The 24044-nt window shown below is 49.6% G+C and overlaps 1 protein-coding gene across 1 annotated transcript in view; it reads left to right on the top strand.

Moving 5' to 3' along the window:
• Positions 1-12358, top strand: part of Padi2 (peptidyl arginine deiminase 2) — a 43230-nt gene extending 30872 nt beyond the window's left edge. Inside the window, exons 11-16 of the mRNA XM_087906951.1 lie at positions 1875-2026; positions 3006-3150; positions 3923-4016; positions 6298-6383; positions 9228-9356; positions 9730-12358. Coding sequence (XP_087763077.1) covers positions 1875-2026; positions 3006-3150; positions 3923-4016; positions 6298-6383; positions 9228-9356; positions 9730-9963 — 840 coding nt within the window. The 3' untranslated portion in view covers positions 9964-12358. The remainder of the gene's footprint in view (positions 1-1874; positions 2027-3005; positions 3151-3922; positions 4017-6297; positions 6384-9227; positions 9357-9729) is intronic.
• Positions 12359-24044: the final 11686 nt, after the last annotated feature.

Here is a 24044-nt window from a genome sequence, read left to right as displayed (position 1 = left end):
ATGAAGGTCTCAAGGAGGCAAAACAGAAGCCTACAGATGTCACCGCTCATCAGGACTTTGTGGATGTGAATCTCAGTGACTCCTCCCCATCCCGGAGGCCATTGTCACCCCTACTTTGTGGCTTCGAGCCATGTGGAGGACTGAAATTTGCCTCTCTGCATCTTTGCCCTTCACACGGAGCCAGAAACCCATGTGGGGCACATTACAGAGACACCAGCAGATCTGGCCTTCCCACGGTCACATGAAGGACAGATCTTGCTATAGATGTCAGGTCATTCAGACGTGCCCCTGCCCAAGTCCCCTCTGGAGAGGTGGCAGAAGCAGCATGTGATCCCCACTCTGGATGAGGGAGAAACCTGACCTTGAACAGCACCCCCTATCAAAGAGGGGGCCTCAGACGGGCTTTGAACTTACATGAACCTCAGTGTGTGCTTCTAGAAGACGGGGGATTTCGCCCAGGATTGTTACTCAATCAAGGCATCATCACTAGGCCTTGTCAGTGGCTATTGTGGTCTGGAGGCTGCCCTCAGAGGCCCTACATGTGGGTACTGTTCATTTTCCCTGACACTAGGGAAGAGGGTCATCAAATTGACCACCCTTGAGCTACCACAGGCAGCAGGAACAAGAACCAAGCGTCCAGCCCTGTCCTTTCTCTTCCCCTGGGCTCCAGCTGTCTACAGGGCTCCAGCCTGGCCTGGTGCCAAGGCCCGATTGCATTGTTCCCAGAGGCTGGGCCAGGCCCGGCTTTGTGCTACGTGCCTGCCGGCCTGTGTGATGCTGTAAAGCCCCAGCTGCACCTGTGGCCAGCTCACACATGGCCAACAAGGGCCCCCAGGCGAGAAAGCGCTAAGCTGCTGCCATCCACCCCACTGGGCATGTCTGTCCCTTGAATCTCTCAGCTGAGGCAGTCAGCGTAAGCCTTATCTGCCTACCACACAGGGTCTTTTTGTTGGTTGGTTTGATTTTTTGGGTCACACAAGTTACCCCTGCTCTAATACAAATTCCCAAAGAAGATCACTACATTTTTAATCAAAAAAGAATGAATAGAATATATATATATATATGTATATGTATATATACATATATGTGTATATATATCCCATGTTGGGTAGGAGTGACTATCAGTCAGCCATCACTAGGTAAGACTGCATTGACAAACCAACCCCCAAACCTAGTAACCGACAGTAACCAGTCCCTCCTGCTGCTCACCGCCTAAACTGAAGCCTGGCTGTGTCTCTTTGCCCTCATTCTAGAGCTATAGCCAGGCTGAGAACTGCCATTCCCCTGCTGTAGGAAGAAGGGATAGTGGACTTACCAGTCTCCTATCTTGCTCATATTGCATTGGCCAGAGCAAGTCATGTGACCCTGAGTGCCTTGGGGGATGGGGGAGGAGATGCCGGAAGGCATTTGCAGTGGGACAGGCTGCGTGATTCTCTTTCTGGGCAGGTCTAGAAAAGCCTTGGGGCTGATCAGTTCACCACCTTGCCTGGGGCCTCCTGGTTGAAGATGCTTCTCACCAAAAGGGAAACCCAGGGCCAGGGAGAGTCTGAGATGGCCAGGAAGGTCACCAGAATCTGTGAGGCCAGATCTTGATATCACATTGTGTGCCTGTGCCTAGGGGCCATGGCCCAGGCAGAGATGGGGTGCATACCCTCACATGGCACCCACACTTACTCTCTCTCCGTGTCAGACCTCTCACAGACTCCCTAATAGCGATAAGCTAGCCTCGGGTAGCAGCCATCCTTGAGGCGGAGAATCCAGAGCTCTGGGGCTATGGGCGGACGTCACCAGCTGTCACCACAGAATGGCTGCTGGGGAAGAGGGCTCCTGGCTGCAGGAGGCTAAAGGCAGATGTATACCCTCTCTGTGCCCAGGGCCCGGATTTCGGCTATGTGACCCGGGAGCCCCTCTTTGAGAAAGTCACCAGCCTCGACTCCTTTGGGAATCTGGAGGTCAGTCCCCCAGTGACAGTGAATGGCAAGGCGTACCCTCTTGGCCGGATCCTCATCGGGAGCAGTTTCCCTCTGTAAGATAAGCCAGGGCGGGCCTGGGGGTGGCAGGCACAGGAGCATGGCTGTCTCTTTAGGGGTGGTCTGGGGTGGATGTACCTGGAGTGAATCTAAGGGGGGAATAGCCCCTGTCGTGATGCGCTGCAAATCAATAGACACTCATAGAAAGCCACATTAGCCTTTACACCTAAGTATAAATTAAGATCTAATATGTAACCCAGTAATCCTCTTCCATAAATGGGAGGGTGTGTAGTGAGATGTAGGCCAGGAGGGGAAGGGGCGTGGGAACCTTGCGAAGGCACCCTGGCAGAGGACAGTGGGGGCTCCCTGTAAATAAATAGAGTAAGGTATGGCCCCGCCTCACAGGCGTGAGTCCCTAGCTCCTTTGGCTGTCCATGATAACCGTACTCTCTGCCCAGTCAATGAAAAGGCCGATTCTACCCTGATCCAAACAGTTGCTGGGAGAAAGTAAGCAGGCTGGGTCCTCACTTCTCAAGAGTTGCCTGAAACCTGAGGTCACCCAGGATCTGAGTATCAAGTCTCCTGGCCCACCTAGAATTTTCTACTGTCTACGGGGACATGGATAGTGACCATTAGCCCACCCTGCCCTAACTCAGAGGTCACTCATCCGCTCAGCAGCTACTTCCTGCGCCTCAGTGGAGTGCCCAGCCCTTGCCCTGCCTCAGAGGAGACGGTGAAAGTCATAGACATGTCAGTTCCGGGAGCCGACCTCAGCTGCTCACTGGCAAACCCCAGGGCAAAGGCTGAGCTCTCAGCCCTCTGCACAGGTTTGACTGTGGCCAGCGCACCATCTTCCCGCCTGGGACTCCAGTACCTTGTGCCTGCACCAGGGTCTCAGCTCAGGCTCCCACCTGTGCACACCCAGATCGCACCTGGGTTTCACATGCTGAATGTCTGTCTCATCCTGGGGGTGCTCTGGTGCAGGGGCACAGGGATAACCTGCAAAAAGACTCCTCTCTTTCAACCCTGCCCTAGGTCTGGAGGCCGGAGGATGACCAAGGTGGTGCGTGACTTTCTGCAGGCCCAGCAGGTGCAGGCGCCCGTGGAGCTCTACTCTGATTGGCTGACTGTTGGCCACGTAGACGAGTTTATGACCTTCGTCCCCATCCCAGGCAAGAAGGTGAGCTGGTCCCCAAGACTAGAGTGCATTGAGGCAGGGGATATTTCCCCTTAGATTCACTCCAAGCACATACACCGGAGGCCACCCGTAAAGAGACAGTCATGCTCCTGTGCCCCCTCTGAGGGCTGATTCTTCTTCAAACCACCACACCTCCCAGTACCCCACACCCCACCCCGCGCTGAGATTGTACTATGATGCCTGGCTTTCTTTCCCCGTAACGAATCCTGGGGGCCCAAACTCAGGTCTTCATACTCGTGGGGCAAGCACTTTGGCAACCATGCCAGCCCCATGCAAAAATTATTATTTTCTATCTTTTTTTTTCAAGCCAGATCTTCCTAGTCTACTCTTAGGCCTGTCTCCATTTGGACTAGCCATTCACGTGCTCAGCAGGCACACCTCGATAAAGGCTCATTGGTCAGAACACCCTAGGGAGCGGGGTTGGGCCAAAGGCTCTGGGCAAGTTTGCTCTTTATTGAAATGAAAGGATTGTCTGCCTCTGTGTGCCTCTGGGTTCTCTGCGAGCTCCTAGCCCTCTGGAGATGTCCTTTCCTGCCATCTCAGTCACTTTGGGGTCTATACTTTGACCTGATGTTGTTGTCCAGGATGGAAGAAAAGTGAGACACAGTCCTGAGAGAGACAGACCTTCCCAGGAAGCCAGTGACACCCAGCAAGGAGGCATGCAGTGCTTCGCAGCCAGGGCCTATCGTGGCCCTCGCGCATCCTGGCCACCTTCCCTCCCTGACAGTATCACCCACTGGGTCATCTCTTGCAGGAGTTTCGGCTGCTCATGGCCAGTACCTCAGCCTGCTACCAGCTCTTCCGAGAAAAGCAGAAGGAAGGCCATGGGGAGGCCGTTATGTTCAAGGGTGAGTGTCTTAGTTTGGGTTTTTTGTTGCTGTGAAGAGACACCATGACCATAACAACTTTCATAAATGAAGACATTTAATTGAGAGGGCTGGCTTACAGTTTCAGAAGTTCAGTCCATTATCATTATGGCAGGGAGTATGGTGCATGCAGACAGACATGGTGCTGGAGAGTAGCTGAGAGTCCTACATCTTGCATGTAACAGGAAGTTGACTGATACATTGGGCAGTATCTTGAGCATAGGAAACCTCAAAGCCCGCCCCCACAGTGACACACTTTTGCCAACAGGTCATACCCACTTCAACAAAACCACACCTCCTAATAGTGCCACTCCCTCTGAGATTATGGGGACCAGTTACATTCAAACTGCCACAGTGAGTGGTCACAGGCCCTTAGCTGGAAGCCCAGAAAGCCCTCAAGAGGACCTTGTCTCTGAACAGCGAGCTCTACCACCAAACCAAAATTCATACACGGCTAGGGATGCAGAGGTAGTAGAGTGCTTGCCCAGCATGCACAAAGACCTGGGTTCAAGCCCCAGCACCTACATAACCCAAGTGTGGTGGTGCTCACCTGTAATCCAAGCATTCCAGGGATGGGGACAGAAGGGTCCTTACTTCCAGGACATCCAAAAAGAAGAAGGGTAAAGTATGTCTTCAGAACTAGTACTTGAAAAGGGTACCAAACGTAGAGAGGGCCTAAAGGACTCCAGACTGCCATGTTAGCTGCATCCATGAGCTTGTGTTTTCAAACCAGTGGGATGGAAGCCAAGATCTCCCTGGTGGTCATGAACTCTGCTGCTAAGCCACATCCCCTTCTGCTCCACCCCTACCTCCCAGAAATGTAAAGAGGGGGAGAGACGCAGTGCTGAGGCTGGAGGTTCCAGCTAGCAGGGCCTGCAGGGCCTGGAATGAGACTCCATCTCCCTCCGAAGTAGGGCAGACCTGGAGATGAGCTTTGCCCTTGAATTAATCATGAGAAAGAGGATCCCATCAACCAACAGGGTTCAAGAGAACCTGAGAGAGCCACAACAGCTTTGCACGCTCTTACTGCGCTAAAATAGGCGCAGCTTGTTCGTCATTCTCACTGCTTAGAACTCAGCATATTACCTCATTGAACAATAACTTCTACTGTTTCTGGCCCGTTCAGCATTTTTTTTTTCTTAAATTACTTTTTGCCACATCTTGAGCTAGTATCTGACACTCAAAGTCCACTGGTTAATGCTTATGCTACTGTCCTCCTTGTCCAAGAAGTACGACTGAGTGTTGTCAGTGTCAAGGACAGACCCACTTGAGACTGCCATTCTTTTGTGCTAGCGACCTGATGGCGAGGTTTTCCTAGGTTGCCAGGCAGGAGGTTTGGTCCCATAGCCCTGATCTCTCTGATGCTGTAGTGCCACAAGTCTGGGATGTGCAAAGAGCTGCCAGGCTCTTCCTAGATCAAACAAAAATCAAACATAATAGGTCTTGGCGCTTGGGAGGCTGAGGCAGAAGATTGTGGGTTCAAGGCTAACCCACACTACATAGAGAGACCCTATAAAAAATTTAAAAGGGAAAATTTTTAATCAAATATATGAGGCAGTGGTGGTGCACACCTTTATAACCCCAGCGCTCCAGAGGCAGAGGCAGGATCTCTCTGAGTTCAAGGCCTGGTCCAGAGAGCGAGTTCCAGGTCAGCCAGGGCTACACAGAGAAACCCTATCTCGAAAAGCCAATATATATAGCTCACAGTCCTGCAGCCATGTGGCCACTTGTAGTGTGGGTGGAACTTTCAAGAATCATGGACCTCTATGCCTCAGTTTCCTCACCTTTAACAATAGTAGCTACCTCACAGGTACACAGTGGGGTCGCAGCTAAGTTAATTCACATTAAACTTTCAAAACAATGCTTTCTTGGCAGGGAGATGTGGTTCTATGGCAGAATGCTTATCTCGTGTGTATGAGGTCCTGGGTTCCATCCTTAGCAGCGGGACCAAAGAACAGATCGCAGGCACATGGGTATCCTGAAGCCTCTGGGCTGTGGAGCTCAAAGGCAGGCTCTCTCCAGGATAGGGTATTGGATCAGCTAACAGTCTAATGGGGCACCTAGGTGTCTGCTCCTCCTGCAGAGAGAACAAGATACCCACACCTGCTTCCTGGCTCAGGGACATGATGGGTGTAGAGAAAGAACTGTATGGAGCTTCCCTGGGTAGGAGATTACCACTCCACCCCATCCCTGCCAACAGGTAGCTCAGACGGAACACCCAGCCAGGCAGCTAAGATTTCCTATCATTCTCTGATCCCCACAGGCCTGGGGGGCATGAGCGGCAAACGCATCACCATCAACAAGATCCTGTCCAACGAGAGCCTCTCACAAGAAAACCAGTACTTCCAGGTGCGAGAACAGGGCTGGAGGGGCCATGTACAAGGCCGCCTCTGTGAGTGTGCGCATGCGTGCGTGCGTGGGTTAGGGGGCGTGCTGATTTGATGGAGAAAGGTCCAGGGCTTGGGGCTCCGGGCTCAGAGGGACCTCCACAAGCACTGATGGATTTGCTTGCTGTACTCTTCCTCCACCTTGCTGACAGAGGCAGAGGCCTCAAGGCGCTGACTTGGGAAACTTGGAAAAGCAGCATGGGCTAAGCTGATTTCAGTCTCAGTCTTACACCCTGTTCCTTTTAGAGTTTGTCAGGAACATGACTGCCATGCCTGCCAGTTGTCAGCAAAGCTTGACTGCTAGCAGTTTTCAACTGTAAAGTTTAAGCTTGGGGGGCTGGGCTAATAGAGCTTTGGGGGTTAGTGAGGCAAGCAGGCATTAACAGGAGTCTAGCATTTTCTGTTCATTTGTAGCTGGGCCTCTGGTTGCTTTTGAAAATGAACCATTAAGGGGACAAGTTCAGAGCCACAGTGTTCTATTAGAAAAGTGTTCACAGGAGACCCCTCTACCCCCCCCCCTTAAAACTCACTAATACTTCAGACTTGCCGTCCAGGGCAGTGCTGGCCAGAGTGCACCCCTCACTTTGGAGCTTCAGGAGCTCACACCCCTGAAGGGTTGGATCCACCCCTGAAGGGTTGGATCCAGGCACCACACTCTGAGTGCCTGAGTCTTAAAGTTGTACCAGAAATAATACCCGGGGTGGGGGGCTGGAGAGATGGCTCAGAGGATAAGAGCACTGGCTGCTCTTCCAGAGGTCCTGAGTTCAATTCCCAGCAACCATGTGGTGACTCACAACCATCTATGATAAAATCTGGTGCTCTCTTCTAGTGTGCAGGTGCACATGCAGGCAGAATGCTGTATACATAATAAATAAATCTTTAGAAAAAGAAAAAGAAATAATACCCAGGGCGGGAGACATAGCTCTGTTGGTAGAGTGCTTACTTGCCTTGCACGGAAAGCCTTGGATTCAATCCCTAGTGCTGCGCTGCTTAAACTGAGTTATGACAACGACAACCCGTAAACCAGAGGTGGGTGGATCTCTGTGAGTTCAAGGCTAGGCTGGTCTACCGAGCAAGTTCCAGGATGCCAAGGCCACCACACAGAGTAGCCCTGCCTTGAAAAAAACAAACAAAAGAAGAGCACCAAGACGTTAGATTTCTGAGGCAGTTAAAGAGACAGAAGATAGACTAGAACGGGCCTCCACAGCCTGGACTGTTTATTCACAACAGGGAAAGGGGTGTCTGCCAAAGGGGATGCTTGGGGTTTATATAGGAAGTTTGGGGAGTGGGGAGTTAGTGCAGCTTCTGAGACCACATGCAAACCCAGACAAGGCGGTTTTCTATTTAGACTCTGTCTCGCCCTTGTTATCAGGATGTAGGTCACAGTGGGCAACTGAATTGGGCAATGGCAGTGAGGAGAAGGGGCTGGAGTTTCAACACAGGGCCTTGGTCAGTGTCAGGCAGGGTTTGTTTAAGGTTTATTCCAGCACAAAATCCTGCTGTTGTGTGGATCTCAGGCACAGACAGGCTGATCAGGGCTCCCGACTTTTCTAGCTCCGTGTTCGTCAGTATGTGCAGGTGCCCTCATGGCTGTAGAAGTTGAAAGCCTCGTATAAATACCGCATGCCATCCATAAAAACTTAGCTGCCCCACGGCATTTGAACAAGAGCTTGATCTCAGTCTGCCGTGGGTCAACCTGAACTGATCACTGTGGACAGGGTGTTTCCGAGCACCCGTTTGCTTAGTCCTGAGTCACTGTTCACCCCTGGCCTTATTGCTGGGGTGAGAGGAAGTGGCAAGGGCCCTGAAGGTCAGAAAATCTGGCACAACCCGGCCACACTCTGCAGGACGCATGGCAGGACAGCGGAGTCCCAGGGGAGCTACACAGGACCCGCTGAAGTGGAGCCAATGCCTCCCTGGCTACTTGGGTCCCAACCTCTGATTATCCCTCCATGACCCCTGTGAGAAACAGAGGCATACACAGCCCCACACTCTGTAACAAGAGCCCTGGAGCCGCAGGCTAACAGGAGCCAGGCAGTTTACCTCACAGCTTTGCCAAGGCCAGAAGCCCAGGCGGCAGGTGTAGTGATAGACAGCAGAGAAAGTGTTTAAACCCTGAGGCCAGCACCACCCCCACACACTTTCCTCATTAGCCCAGTAATCAGGGGGCACAACCTTACGGGGTCATCTGAGTCTCTGCCACTTAAGTTTGTGTTTTCAGCAAGGACTGGGCTGACTTCAGTCTCTGTTTATTTTACGGTTTGTCAGGTGCATGACTGTCATGTCTGCCAGTTGTTAGGCAAGCTCAGGTGCTAGCAATTTTCTACTGTAAAGTTTAAGTTGTGGGGGTCTAAGCTAATAGAGCCTTTGGGGGTAGCTAGGTTAGCAGCCATTAGCAGGAGTCTCTAGCATTTTCTGTTCATTGATATCTGGGCCTCAAAGTCATTTTCAAAAATGAACCATCAGGGTGGGCATAATGGTGCACGCCTTCAATTCAAGTGCCAGAAGAGGCAGTCGGGTCTCTGTAAGTTCAAGGGCAGCCTGATCTACAAAGAGAGTTTCAGGAGAGCCCAGCCGGGCTACATAGAGAGACCATATCATTCACATGCACGCGTGTGCACGTGTACACACACACACACCAACACCACCAACACCACCAACAACAACAGATAAACAAAAATAAATAAAAACTACTGTCCCTTTGCTCTGATGGAGAGACTCTGGAGAGGTAACAGGGACACCAGCTAAGCAGGAATCTCTCTGGAATGCAGGCAGAGTGACAGGTATGTCCTTCCCTCTCTCCCAGCGCTGCCTGGATTGGAACCGTGACATCCTCAAGAAGGAGCTGGCACTGACTGAGAGGGACATCATTGACCTGCCGGCTCTGTTCAAGATGGATGAAGACCGCCAGGCCAGGGCTTTCTTCCCTAACATGGTGAGACCCTCCAGCCCCAGCCCCTCATGCTACACCCAGCCCAGTCGGACACAGCCAGTCCAGAAAGACCCAGTTGAGTTGCTGTGTGATCCCACCTCTGCCACTTGTCCTCTCTGAGGCCCTCCCTTCCCTGCTAGGGGTGGTAGGCTTAACCTTGCTTTCTCACTAAGTGTCCCCAGACCCTTTAACAGATAGGCAAGTTCTTTGCAGAAGGTCACAGCACAAACGAGGCTTAGCTCAATCTGGGCCTCAGTTTCCCACTTCTAAAGGAGGATCCTGATAACACCTCCTACATAGGACAGTAACAGGTATCTGCAGTCTTGACCCCTGCAGGCAAACAGTGGTTGCTCCCTAAACACTCCCTCCCTCCCAGGTGAACATGATCGTGCTGGACAAGGAACTGGGCATCCCCAAACCTTTCGGGCCTCAGGTGGAGGAGGAATGCTGCTTAGAGACACATGTTCGAAGCTTGCTGGAGCCCCTGGGCCTTGCCTGCACTTTCATTGACGACATCTCTGCCTACCACAAGTTCCTGGGGGAGGTGCACTGTGGCACCAACGTCCGCAGGAAGCCCTTCACCTTTAAGTGGTGGCACATGGTGCCCTGACTGGCAGGGGCCCTGGCCTACCCTCCTCCCCTGTAATCTCCAGGTCCTTCCTGTGCCCCCAAGTCCTTCCCTTTCAAGAAGTGGGTGGGATTGGGGGTATTTGTGCCTTACTGTCCCTGGAAAGGGCCTCCGTGTCCACTGGAGTTACCCCCAGTAAGCCCACCATCCCCCTTGAAAATTGCTGGACACATGGCTGGTGTGCAGAGCTCTGGCAGGGAAAACCAGATTTCAGATTTTGTGTAGTCAGACAGTTCCTCAAGAATCCTCAGCCTCTATTCTAGATCAGAATGAAGGGAGAGAGAAAGGAGGCTCTGGGGTGATTGGCTCTCCCAGCACCTGCTCTTATGTTCAAGGTAGACCCCAAGGACGGGACCAGGGTCCTGGTATACCTTGAATGGCATCACCACTTCACGTTCGCCTCCCTCGGGGCCTCGTGGTGGCTCCCTCCAACCACTCATTCCTTACGTCTCCTGTCTTCCTGCACACACAGAGTCCCCGCTGCCTGAGGGTCCAATCGTTCTGCTTAGAATCTTCTGGAAATAAGTCTTAGCCGAAGAGAGTTCTTCACTCGCTGTGGATACAGGCTGCCCAAATTTGGGAGGGGGGGCTCTCTCCCCAGACCAGCATCCGTGGTCCAAAGTTCAGTATGTAAAGATGCCCTCCCCTGGTCCTCAGTTCTCTGACTAGTCCATGGGCCCCTCTTCCCACCATTCTGCCTACTCTGGACACTGTCTCCTCCCGACAGCTCCATAGTTTCTTCACCACCAGCCAGATGTGGGCCTCCCCAGAGCCTAAGAAATAACCTATCCCTCCTCTCGAAGGTTGGCCACAATGTCCAAGGATGCAGGTGGGGCTCCAGCCTCAGCTGTGGGTTCTCGGCCATCTACTGCTCTGGAGGTAGAATTCCCCAGCACACTTTCCAAAGTCCTTCCATCCAGACACAGGCAAATGTATCCCTTCTGCTTCAATTAGAAAAGCCCCAGGAGCTGGAGAGGTCTTGAAAAGGACCCACGTTCGGTTCCCAGCACTCATAACTGTCTGTAACTCCAGATCCAATGGACACAGTAGCCTTTCTGGCCCCTGAGGGGCACTGCACGCCTGTACACATACTCATATACATAAATAAAAATAAGATTTTTAGGGTCTAGAGAGATGGCCCAGTGGTTAGGAGTACTTGCTGCTCTTGCAGAGGACCTGGGTTCAGTTCCCAGCACCCACAATGGTGCCTCTCAACCACCTCTTAACTCTGGTTCCAGGGGATCTAATGCTCTCTTCTGACCTCCGTGCACTTCTGCACACTCAGGCACACACACATACGAGTAAAATAAATAATATTTTAAAAATGAAAAATAGAATTATTTAAATAAAGAGGGTCCTTTAGGACCAGGAATATAAGAAATATCAATTCTACTTTGAAGGGTTAAACAGCCCCATTTCATAACCGAAGAAAGGGTTACCGTCTTGTGTTTTTAGGGGAACAGGATTTTTACCTTGGATTATTTCCTCAGCTATACAATCAACATAGGTTGCATGCTACTGAGCATCAGGCACAGACTTGGGTTCCAACCGCACAAACTAACTATAGACTTGGCGTGTCCCCTTCAGGCAAAATCCATATTTAAACCCTTTGCCCTTGCTGTGGTGTGCTCTTTAGAAACGCTTCCCCGTGTATTGAAGAAGGACACCAGTCACTGCCTTGAAGAAATAAGGGTGTCTTCTGTAAACAGAGCCCCCTTTCCGTCCAGCTGGGCCCACAGCACCATGTCAGGTCCGCAGGCCCCAGAGCCGCCAAAGCTGTAGTCCTCTGACCCCTGGGGTCGGTCCCTGCCCTTGAGGGTAAAGCCCCAGATCTCTCCAGCCCCAGAGCGGGAAAGCACATGCCCCTCTGAGGGAGTTGATCTGGGGATGTGGGGTTTGTCATGTGTGGTGTTCAGTTAGAAGGCTTTGTGGCTTTTATTTTATCTATAGTAAGGGGAAGTGAGTACCTCCCTCACGGAGGCAGCTTGTCTTTGTAGATTGTGCTATGATTCTCCCTGGCAGCGATGGCTGTTTCAGAACTTTCTGGAACTCGTGGACTTACCAACCTGGTGTGACTCCCCCCGTGTGACTCCCCTACCCGGTGTGACTCCCCCCGTGTGACTCCCCCCAGTGTGATGCTCCCTTGTGGACCCCTTGCTCTTCCCCACCCCCACTTTAACATAGGCCTAGATGCCTCTGGGCTGTACCAGTTCCTGTTTCAGGGTTGATTTTGAAATATTCTGTGGGGGGCAGAGGGCTGGCATGAAGATGGCAAGAACCAGGCAGTTTCAACTTCCTGGAAAAGAAGCCAAGATGGAGGCTGCAAAGTGTTTGGGAAGGAGCCAAAATAAAGAGCAATAAAATGATCCATCCATGACTCTGGGTGTGTGTGCTTTTCGACTTCCTAGGCATGGTCATAAGTGAGCCGGATCACAGGCGGCCCCTCTGTCCAGGTCTGTGAGTTACAGGGCCACTACCCAAGGTCATGACCAATATCCACAGTAATATATTCTTGTTTTAAAGGTGAGTTTAAAGATGCAGGTGTAAGACGAACATTTGGGAGCCAACAATTTGATAGGAAGATACCTCCAGAAGAAACGGGTCCAGGAACTGGGGGAACAGCATTGGAAGGGAAGAAGCAAGCAAGGATGTAATTTCAGGGGCTAGTTCATCCCAGTACCCTTCCCCTGCCCCTAGAAGCTGACCCCCATGGAGCCCAAGTCCCTCTGCATCTGACCCACAGGGCACTAACTCTGATACCTTTGGTACTTGACGAGCAAAGCCACCAGCAGCCCACAGAAATATCTGAAGAAGGTTGTATCTGCTTATTAAGAACAGAGTGGGGGAGGGGGTGGCTGGAAAGATGGCTCAGTAGTTAAAAGCACATGCTACTCTTCCAGAAGACCCGGGTTCGGTTCTTAGCCCCCACATAAGGTGGCTTACTGCCACTTTTGGCCTCTGTAGGCACCTACATGCATACATGTACGCGTAAATAAATTATATTATAATATATTATAATACATTCACATTTAAAAAGAGCAAAGTGAGACCAGTGAGATAGCTCACCAGGTAAAGGTGCTTACTGAAAGTCTGGCAACCTGAATTTTGTCTCTGAAACTACCGTAAAGATGGAAGGAAGGAACTTGCTATACAAAGTTGTCCTCTGACCGCCACATACATGCTGTGGCACCTGAGTCTACATACGCAGTAATAATAATAATAATAATAATAAAGATTTGGCTGGGTAGTAGTGGTTTATGCCTTTAATCCCAGCACTTGGGAGGCAGAGGCAGGCAGATCTTGTGAGTTCAAGGCCAGCCTAGTCTGTGTCGCAGATTAGTTCCAGACCAACCAGGGCTAGACAGCGAGCACCTATCTTGAATAAAAATAAATAAATAAATAAATAATGCATCAATGAACAAAGACACAACACTTAAGTGCTCACTGGCTACAAGTGACTATATTGGAAGGCATAGTTCTAGAATCTTCTCTGCCAGGTTTAGTCCCAATTATGGAAAAATGTACTTTTATCCAATCCCTAGAGTCCATGGCTATAGCCCAGAAAAGAGAAGCCCAGAATGAACATCAGCCCTTTTCCTTCCAGAAAGTCCTCTTGCCCTAACGCCTAGCCATCACCGTGTCCGCAGAGCCAGCTTCTCTCTCAGAAAGGCTGGGGGAAGGATGTGTGCCTTCGGTTATGTCACTGTTGCCCTCTGTTAGGATGGAACCCCCACCACTATGGAATGACAATCATGACCCTCACCTCTGTCCTCTTTCTCCTTGTATGCCCAGAATATAACTTGATTCTGTGTTTTAACATCAAAGGTTGTCTTGCAGGGAAGAGGAGGTACTTGTTCTCAGTCTTCTTTCTCATCATCATTTGCATGGGTGTTTTGTCTGCATGTATGTCTGTGCACCACATACTTGCGCGGTGCCTGCAGAGGCAAGAAGAGGGAGCCGGTCCCCTGGAACTGAGTTACAGTTGTGAGCTGCGATGTGGGTGCTGGGAATCTAACCCAGGTCCTCTGGAAGAGCAGCCATCTCTCCAGCTGCAAGACCATCTTTATTACAACCCTGGTCAAGACCCAAGAGATCCTCAACAGCCTCAGGCCCACACGTCAAGACCCACCCCTTCCACAGACTACTGCTCAGGAAAGGTGGGTTGGATGCCTTTGCCGTTCCGTTTCCTATGGATGGCTATTCTAGGCATTTGGTCTGCGCTCACAAAATACATCTGAACGAAACTGAAGCATCTGTTCAGATGCCCACGGGAGAGGGAAGATCAGTCAGTTTCTTCCTTTTCTAGTGTTTATCTCAAAGATCCAAGGAGAAAGACCACCGACCCAACTAATCATGGCCAAATTAGCTGAAGCAAGCAATTAATTGAAGCAAGCTTTTTTTTTTTTAATGTGTACACGTGGGTTGTTTCCCCCTAAGGTGGGGTTCAAGAGATCGTCACTGAACATGAGGAAGATGGAGTTTTTATAGCTCAGGAGTAAGGGTTTCCAAATGGGGGAAATACGCAGGCTTACAGCAGCAGGACATAGCATAGTAAGTTGATCACAACAACCTCTGAAACAAAGACATGACCACAAGGAGGTCGTAACAAGGTAATCCTAAAGGGGTAGTCATGACAGAAAGTAGTCATAATAACCTTTTGAACACAGGTAGTTTTGCAAGATGGTCATTACAGCTTTTTGAAACATAGCCATAGCCGCTCCCCGGAACAGGCAGCCCAGTACCTTTTGTAGTTAAGGTTACAGGTGAGGCATAGCCCAGTCCTTGAGAAACAGAGGTTTAATCACAGACAGGAATGAACCTAGTTTGTCTTTACCATAGGATGATTTTTAACCCTAATATGCAGGCAGGCTGGTTTTCACCACTTATTTTCTGGTTTTTTATTTATATATTTTATTTATTTCTACAGACCAAGCACAGATTTATCAGGAAAAGTGAAAAAGAACTCCCTAGAGTGGGAGGAGTTCTAAGTGAGAAATATGCTTGATTGTCTTCTTTTCCTTTTTGGTATTGGAGATCGAAACTAAGGTTTCAACATTCTAGGCAAGGGCTCTACTCTACTACTAAGTGACAACCCCCTCCAACTAGCTTCCCCTTTTTCTTCTTTTTCTTATCTTTTGCTTCTAAGGTAGGGTCTCTAATCCAGACTAGCCTTAAGTTCCCTATGTGGCCAAAAATGGTCTTGAGCTTCTGATCCTCCTGCCTCCAGCTCTCAGGAACTGAAATTACAGACATGTACTACCATGCCCAGCTTATGCAATGCTGAGACCTGAACCCCAGACTTCATGCATGCGAGTCACATTCCCAACTCCAAACACTTCTTAAACATGTTTTCTTCTTGAGTCAGGGTCTCACTATGTAGCCCAGGCTGGCCTCAACCCTTCAGTTCTCCTCCCTCAGCCTCCCACTACATACATACATATATACATACATACATACATATAAACATATGTAGCCCCACCCCAAGATGGGTTCCCTATAAACACTGACAACAGTGAAATTGGTATCACTTGTAGCCTTCCACACTGACTATGTGACTACAGCCGCCTCAAGTTTTAGGGGATTCCCTGTGCTTGGATCCTGGGATGGCCCACATGGCTGCAGTGTATATTGTAGGAGCAAAGGCTGGCTTCCTGTTGGTAAACAGAGTGTCTCCTATAAATCCTCCCACTGGGATTATAGGCTTGCACTACCCTGTTTTAACGTGGCAAGTGTCCTATTAGAATGTTGCTTGCAAACAAGATGTCTTTGAGATCTTGGAAGGCAGCAGAGCCAGAGGCAAGTCAGCTCCACATAGCTCAGCATGTGCCCAGGGGAAGATGACATCTCTTGACTGTGAGAGTCATTCCGATCCCATCATTATTTCTTCTTCTGCACTTGCTACATGTCGTTTGTGTATACAACCAGAACACTGATAGAATTTTTCTTTCAAAGCAAGACGTGTACCAGAGTTCACTTCTCATAGGAACCGAGATGTCTGTTCTCCAGTGCATGAGACTTGAACTTGTTCTTAAAGGATCCAGACAGACAGAAACAGAGAGGCAGACTGGTGGTGAAGGCGACTGGCAAGTTTTGCCAAATCAAATAATGAATGGGGCAGGGAGGCTGTGGGATTGCACACACTACACACACCTGTACATATGTTTACACACGCGCACACACACAAGTTAGACAAGCTAGTTGGTAATCACTGTGTGATTGCCTCTGTGCAATTAATCAACTTATCAACCTTTTCTCCAGACCCTCTGTCTTTGTCTGTTTATCAGCAGGAAGCCAGCCTTTGCTCCTACAATATACACTGCAGCCATGCGGGCCATCCCAGGATTCAAACACAGGGAATCCCCTAAGACTTGAGGCGGCTGTAGTCACATAGTCAGTGTGGAAGGCCACAGTGATACCAATTTCACTGTTGTCAGTGTTTATAGAAAACCCATTTTGGGGTGGGGCTACATATGTTTATATGTATGTATGTATGTATGTATGTATGTATGTATGTATGTGCTCCTGTATGTGCAGGTGCCTGTGCACATGTGCACATAAAAGTGAGAGGTCAACCTCAGTGTTGCTTTCTAGCAAGTGCCCACCAGCGTTTTGAATGAAGCAGGGTCTCTCACCAGGACCTGGGATCAAGTAGGCTAGGCTGGCTGGCCAATGAGCCCCAGATATCTGCCTGTTTCTGTCTCCCCTAAGTGTCAGGATTCTAAGCATGTGCCATCACGTGCTGGGGGTCCAACTCGGGTCCTCATTCTAACATGGCAAGTACATTATTGACTGGGTCATTGTGGGCATTGATAAGAAACCCATTTTTAGGAAACCATCTGCGGAATGATCAAACCGTGGCATGTACTGCTTAGTTATTTTGAAATACGTACAAAATATGTTATGATAAGATCACAAAGCCCCAAGGCCCAGCAAGGAACAGGAAGGTGACAGGCTGCCCAGTGTGCAAACTGCCTTGGCTTCTGTAGAAACATACATACACACTGCGCACTGGTGACAGCAGCCACCTCTGGAAAAAGAAATGTGACCAAGGGGATTTAAATTTTGTCTATACTGCTTGAATTTCCTTACACATCAAGAATTGTCAAGAATTGAATGATGTGTATTTCGGGTTTGCCCGGCCTTTTTTTAAATTATTTTTTATTTTATTTTATTTTATTTTATTTTATTTATTTTTTGCCAGTGTCCTTACCCATGCATGTGTGTGTTGCAGGTCAGAGGTTGATGTCAGGTCTTCCTCAATCAATTCTTGACCTTCTTTAATTGCATTTATTGACTGATTTTATGTGTGTAGGTGTGTGATTGTGAGGGTCAGAGGACAACCTCCGTTGAACTCAGGTCTTCAGACTTGGCACCAAGCACCTTTATACTCTGAACCATCTTGCTGATCTTCCAATTTACTTTTGAGACAGTCTCTCACTGACCTGGAAGGGGCTGCTTCTGCTGGACTGTCTGCCCAGTACCCCAAGGTCTGCCTGCCTCAGTCTCCCCACCCCCGCATCATGCTAGGATTACAGGTGAGTGGGCACAACCAGTCCTTGTTTCTATATGAGTACTGGGGATTCGAACTCAAGTCCTTATGCTTACATACACTGCCCACTGATCACCGCCCCCACCCCACCCCTGGCTGCTATATGTACTTAAATTTAATGTTTGCTATAACTGGCTGAATTCCATGGCGTATTATTTCCATTCAAATATTCCCCTCCATTAGCATAATCCACTTCTTCTAATGATATGTACCTCTCTTTTTTTCCTCCGCTCAGCTGGCTTTTCCAGTCACCACTGCAAATAGAGAATTCCTTTAGGAGTCTAATCCTCCTCCTTGGCTGGGGACTGATCATCACCATTCATTTCACTAACGCACAGAGAGATTTAGTGGCTTCCTTGAGGGCACAGAGTTGGTGGTGGATGGAACAGCTTGAGCTCCCAGACCTACACTCCCAGTCTCCCTAAAAGGTAGATTTGCCCTTGATACTCTCACAGGCTTGCTTTGCTTCTGACATCCAGTCACCGTGAGAATACTCGCCATCGTTCATGTTTACATTTCACTTGCGGGGCTCTGTCTCTGATTTTTAAGACCGTTTGAAACTTCAGACTCAAATTGAAGGAGGTGGATGCAGCGCAGTGCGCTGTGTCCACAGTGAGAAAGTTTGCGTTTATCTGGAAGATCAAATAAACTGCTAATCGGGAGAGTATACTGGAGGGGCTGCAGGGGCGGCAGGCGGGTGGGAGGGGCTGGAGAGGCGACAGGGAGGTGGGAGGGGCGGGAAGGCACAGGGTGGATGGGTTCTAAATGTTTGCGTGTACATGGTGCTTGGCGGGGGGAGGGGGACAGTCCCCCCAGAAGTCCCTGGGCCACTTGCTAAGTCCCAGCAGCTGAGCTGACCTAAGCTGTGTGAATTGCAGGTCCAGCTGGAGCAGGGGTGGCTCGTGACTCTTTGCTCCGGGAAATTAATTCCATAGAGACAGCTCGTGAAATGGGAGACGCTTGTAGCCCTATTGCCTCACTCCTACTCGAAGAGCATATTTTGAGAAGTCTAATTATATGGTGGGGTTTGTACAGGATAAAAGAAAGGGGTTTAGATAAAGCCTTTTCTAAGGGCAAGTTGGCAACAGCTGTTAGAGTGCTGGGCAGCGCGTGGGCCGGGGGTGCCCCCTGGAGGTGGACCATAGTGACTGCAGCCACCACTTTGCTTTCACGGACCCTGAGCCCACAGTCCACAGAAGATGCTGCCCATCCAAGCTGTGTGACCTGGGTAAGTAACTGACCTTTTTTTTGAGGCTCGGTGGCCTCAGAAACAAATGAAGACCCATCACTCTCACCTTGTGGGTTTGTTGTAATGCTTATGAAGCGTTTGCTTAGCGATCAGCACCTGGGAAATCCTGCGAGTGTGGATGCTTTTCAGCAGATGCAGCCTCCCAGCACGAGCCTCGTGAGACGGCAGCGACACCATCCAGTGACTAGGAGAAGGAAAAGGGCTTCTCTGAGAACCTGGCCAAGGAGGAAAAGGACCAGGACAGGAGGTGGGGGAGCTGGCATTTGCTCTGCTGTGTCACCCCTGGCTCTGGAATTGCCAGCTATCGTCTCAGCTTGTATCTAGAGCCCCACGACACGTAATGAGTGTGCCCTAGAAGTAAAATAGCCCAGACAGAGAGCAGACATGTTCCTGAAAGAGTCAGCCTCTTGCCAAGCTCAGAAGCCACAGGCCTGCTTGGATAATTGAGCCAGAGAAAGAGCGGCTCCTGCTGTAGCCAGAGGGAGACTTCAGGTCTGAGGGGACTCGGGTCCAGCCTCTCCACCAGGGGTACCCTGCTTAACGGGGTGTGGGAGCAGGGCATGGATTGAATCAGATGGAGACCTGCGTGTTGGCTGGCTGATCACACAGACTTCTTTTTCCTCCATCCCTGACCCATTCAGGCTCTCCTTCCTTCTATTCTGTTTCCCAAAGAAGCTCCTGATGCCCTGATGTATCATGAAATTCCTCATGTTGACTCCTAGGAAGCCAACAAGAGCTAAGTGGCTAAGATTCAAAGGAGTCAGGAGAGGCTTGGGGGTGTGGCTCACTGTAGAGCCCGGCCTGCCACTGGTCCCTGTGTTCAGCTTCCAGCAGTCCCAGAGAATGGCGACTCTACTTAAAACATTCCTGTTTGATTTACCATGAACTTTTAAAGAAAACTGTTTAGATTTGTTTACTTTATTTTTATGTGTGTGAATGTTGTGCGTGCCTGGTGCCCCTGGAGATCAGAAGGCATCAGATCTCCTGGACCTGGAATGATAGATGACTGTGAGCCACCAAGCAGGTGCTGAGAGCTAAACCCAGGTCCTCTGAAAAGACAGCAAGTGTTCCTAACTGCTGAGCTGTCACTCCAGCCCCTTGTTTTGTTTGGTTTGAGACGGAGTTTCTCTGTGTAGCCCTGGTTGTCCTGGAACTCACTCTGTAGACCAGGCTGGCCTCACACAGCTCTGCCTGCCTCTGCCTCCCTAGCACTGGGATTAAAGGTGTGCACCACCACCACCCGGTTATAATGAACTTTGGAAACCATCATTTACCCTGGTCCCCACCCTAGTCATGCCACTGCAAACTGTGGTGCCCAAGTCTCCACATGGCTTCCTGCTTCTCCTGAACACCCAACCTGCCCCTCAGCCTCTCCGCTCACGGCTACAAGGAAGCAGCTCACCTCTCTTATTCCTCATCCCTTCGTTCAGCCAACCCGCTTGGCTGCACACATGCTGCGTTCTGCATCCCCAGTCAGGCACTTTGGAAATGAAGACGAATTTGTTCATTCCTTATTTGTTAGCCAACTGTTACGGCGCAGGCCACTGAGTCGGGCTCTAGATGTGACCGTGAACAAGAGGCACCTTGTTCACCTGGCCTGAAAGCTTCTTGCAATTAACATAGTCATAAAGAATTCAAAAGTCAAAGAGAATCTAAAACAGATACTATGATCCTCTGCTAACAAAGTAGGGGATCCTCAGATTGAGGCCAGCTTATACCTGACCCCAGACAAAACCAAGAAAGGACAAACTCAAAACAGACTTGGATACAGCAATAAATTTGGTGAAGAAAATAAAATAAAATAAAATAAAATAAAATAAAGAGGCCAGGCCTTTACAATGTCCCCAATTGGGCATACAGATACAGAAGTAGGACATTATCAAACCAGATACAAGCTGTACTGGTGGCCTGTGGAGAGGATATTTTGTTGGGGGTGGTCAAGGAGTTATTACCTAAGGAAGGAGCAAGTTGGATCTGAATTTTTCCCAATGCCTGTGAAGAAGGAAGGAGCAGGCAGGTGGCCCACACCTGTAACCCCAGCACTTGGGAGGCTTGAGAATTCTGGGCCAGCCTGGGCTAATAAAGAGACTTTGTCGATAGATAAATAGGTCAAGGAAATAGGACATTCCAGATCCAAGCTACAGAACTTCACAGAGAAACAGAGGTGAACAGAGAGAGGGGGTGGGCAGATGTGACTAGAGGGGTCACAGGGACCAGGAGGATGTGGTGGCAATGGTTACTGCTCGGATGTGGAAGGAAAAGTGGGACCGGGGATGATGCCAGCTTTCCACCACGGATGCTGACGGAGGGTGGTACTGATAAGAGCGGGAGTGTGGGCATCTTGGGTGACAGAGGGACGAATCATTTGATGCTGAGCTCAAAGGGAATGGGGACACCCTTCTTCTTTCTTTTCTTTGTTTTGTTTTTTGTTGTTGTTGTTTTGGTTTTTTTGTTTTGCTTTTTCAAGACAGTTTCTCTGTGTAGCCTTGGCTGTCCCAGAACTCACTCTGTAAACCAGGCTGGCCTCGAACACAGAGATCCACCTGCCTTTCCCTCGCGACTGCTGGGATTAAAGACATGCACCACTACCACCTGGCCCCCTATTTCTTTTTGGAGGGTTGGGGAACAGGTTCTCAACATGTAGCCCAGGCTGATCTGGAACTAGCAATCCTCCTGCCTCTGCCTCTTGAGTACTTAGAATGCAGTCTTGAGTTATCAAAACCCAGCTTGGCATTCGTGTTTGCTTCTGGACTCAACTTCCAGCCCTGGAGGAGGAAAGAGTTCCTCAAACAGAAGTTCCTCCCTAGGCTGTCCCCATTTCCTCTTATTCGGAGACTGTCTGAAATGGGGGCAGTCATTCTCACCCAACTGGGTTGTCAGGAGAACCAGAGGAGACTGTTGATGTAAACACATTTGCAAGCGATGAGGTGAGGTTCTGTGTAAGCACAAGGGTGCCCATCAGAATGGCTGATGAAAAGCAATAGATCACCCTCCAAATGGATGGCAACCAACCAGCCCCCAAACCCTACGATCCCGTGGCGAGGACAACTTGGGAGCATAAATCAGAAGTGGACCACAAAGACCTTTAGTCCTATGGCACATGTGCCTTTCCGGAAGCCCAAAGCTCAGGGCGGAGGTAGAGCCGCCCAGGAATTTATTATCCCTCCATAACATTGAGCTTCCCAAATCCCCATGAAGCCCGGGAATGATGTGCCTGCAGAGTGTGTGGGCACACTGGCACCAAGAGCCCCTCCATAAATCAAGGTCTCACATTTGTTGGCCCCAGACTGCTTTTTCCAAGGTGACCTGGGCAAAGTTAAAGGAGAGCCACTCATGTATGGGTGGTGTCTGTCTTTGACATGATGGCTGAAAATGGCTAAGGGGGCCAGTTCTCTAGAAACACCACCTTTGACGCTCTGGAGGACTTGCAAAGAAAGGGGTGGGTTTTCTACAACCTCGGCCAATTTGGGGGACCCAAAGGTCCTCTGGGGTAGCCTATCCCAGTGCTGAGCCAGTTGTCTGGATAGTCAAGGTGCCCTCCACCTTGTCTTCTATTGCACAAGACAGCCACATCAATCACAGAACCTCAAATCAGCTGATTCAGGCCAGGACAGAGGTGGAGAAGGACTTGTCCAACGTCACATAGGCTTAAGGGAAGCAGTTAAGGCAACCTCCTGGGGCTCAGACCTCACCACACCCCCTTTAATGAGGCCACCTGGCAGAGAAGCCAGGTTCAGGTAACGGTCTCAGAAACTTGGCCCCATCTAGCCATTCCTTCTGCCATCTTAATTTCTCCAGTGGCATCTAAATGAGCCGGAGTGAGGACACCAAAGACTAAAAACGGCACTCTTCCTTTGCCAACGGTGAGCGGGAAGACATGAAATCATTCCTTCTGGAAACAGGGGGCCAGCAAAGTCACTGGGTGGCTGAAGAGATCAAGTGACTTGGGACACCAAGATCACACCTGCCCAAGGAAGTCAAATCCCAAGCCAGAGCGACTCTGAAAGAATCCATAAAAGATGCTCGATAAGACGGTTCAGATGAGTAAAGGAAACTTAGAAAACAAACTCCGGAACAGCTCAGTCGGCAGCGCTCGGCGAGCAGGTGCAACCAGGTGTGGTGGCACACATCTGGAGTTTAAGGTCATTCTCCTTAGTGGACACCCTAGGCCATGTCACCCATCGTTCCTACTGTCTCTTCCCCACTTGCCCTTCTCCACTGTTATCCAGGAATTAGGTGAGTGCCTGGCTCACGCATCATGACATCCTAGAGCTAGGCTCCTGCCACATAGCAGGTGCCCCTTACTTACTTACTTTTGTTTTGTTTTATTGTGTAACCATCTTGGTTGTCCTGGAACTCTCCTTGTAAAACAGGTTGGCCTTGAACTCACTGAGATCTGCCTGCCTCTGTGTTATGAGCTAGAAGACTTCAGCTCCAGGTTCTTTTCAAGTAATACCTACAAGGACTCTGTGCCCTTCTCCCCAGAGAGTGATGAGTAACCAGACCAAGCAAGAGAATTGTTTTTAGAATGATTCTTTACTGGCAACTTCAATATCCAAGGCATCAATGGAGTTTACAATCTTAATAGGCATGGGGGATTGATAATGGGCAACACACAGGCAATTCACTATCACAATTATTAATCCTACTAATCCTAATACATAAAACCAATTCATAACCTTAATCTAATTTATCACTTATCTATAAAACACTTCTTAACCTTAATACAACTTATCCGTTACCTATAAAAACACTTCTTAACCTTAACACAACTTATCCATTAACATTTCCTAATATTACCAATTATCCATAAGATATGTCTTAACATTTCACACACTAAACTTATGTAATAACACATCTATGCTCTTCTCTTAACATCTCATACACACATTAAATAGTATCATACGACCTGGTATTCTTCAGCTTAAAAAGGGCTTTTTGGATCTCTTCAGGCTGGATGCCTGACAGCACTGGGGGCTGGATAGCGAAGTTCAACTCTTGACCCCGTAGTTTGCACTCGGGAGAGAAGGTTTCAATGTCCTCTTTCAGGCTGGTATCGGGTGCTGGATTAATCCTTGACCGCGTAGTCTGTGGCCTGGTGCTAGTCTATCTCAGAATGCAGGACCTTTGGACTCAGCTTTTCGGGTGACCAAGTCTCAGGAGACAAGGCTTTTAGTTCTTTCCTCTCAAGATAGCAAAGCGTTCTGTCTGCTCAGAAGACGAAGATTTGCTCTCGGGATGGCAAAGCGTTCTGTGTTCGGAAAG

This window comes from Myodes glareolus, chromosome 6 (genome assembly GCF_982192425.1).
Source record: "Myodes glareolus chromosome 6, mMyoGla1.1, whole genome shotgun sequence".
Taxonomy (NCBI): domain Eukaryota; kingdom Metazoa; phylum Chordata; class Mammalia; order Rodentia; family Cricetidae; genus Myodes; species Myodes glareolus.
The sequence above is the reverse complement of the archived record's forward strand: the minus strand, read 5'-3'. Positions and strand labels throughout refer to the sequence as shown.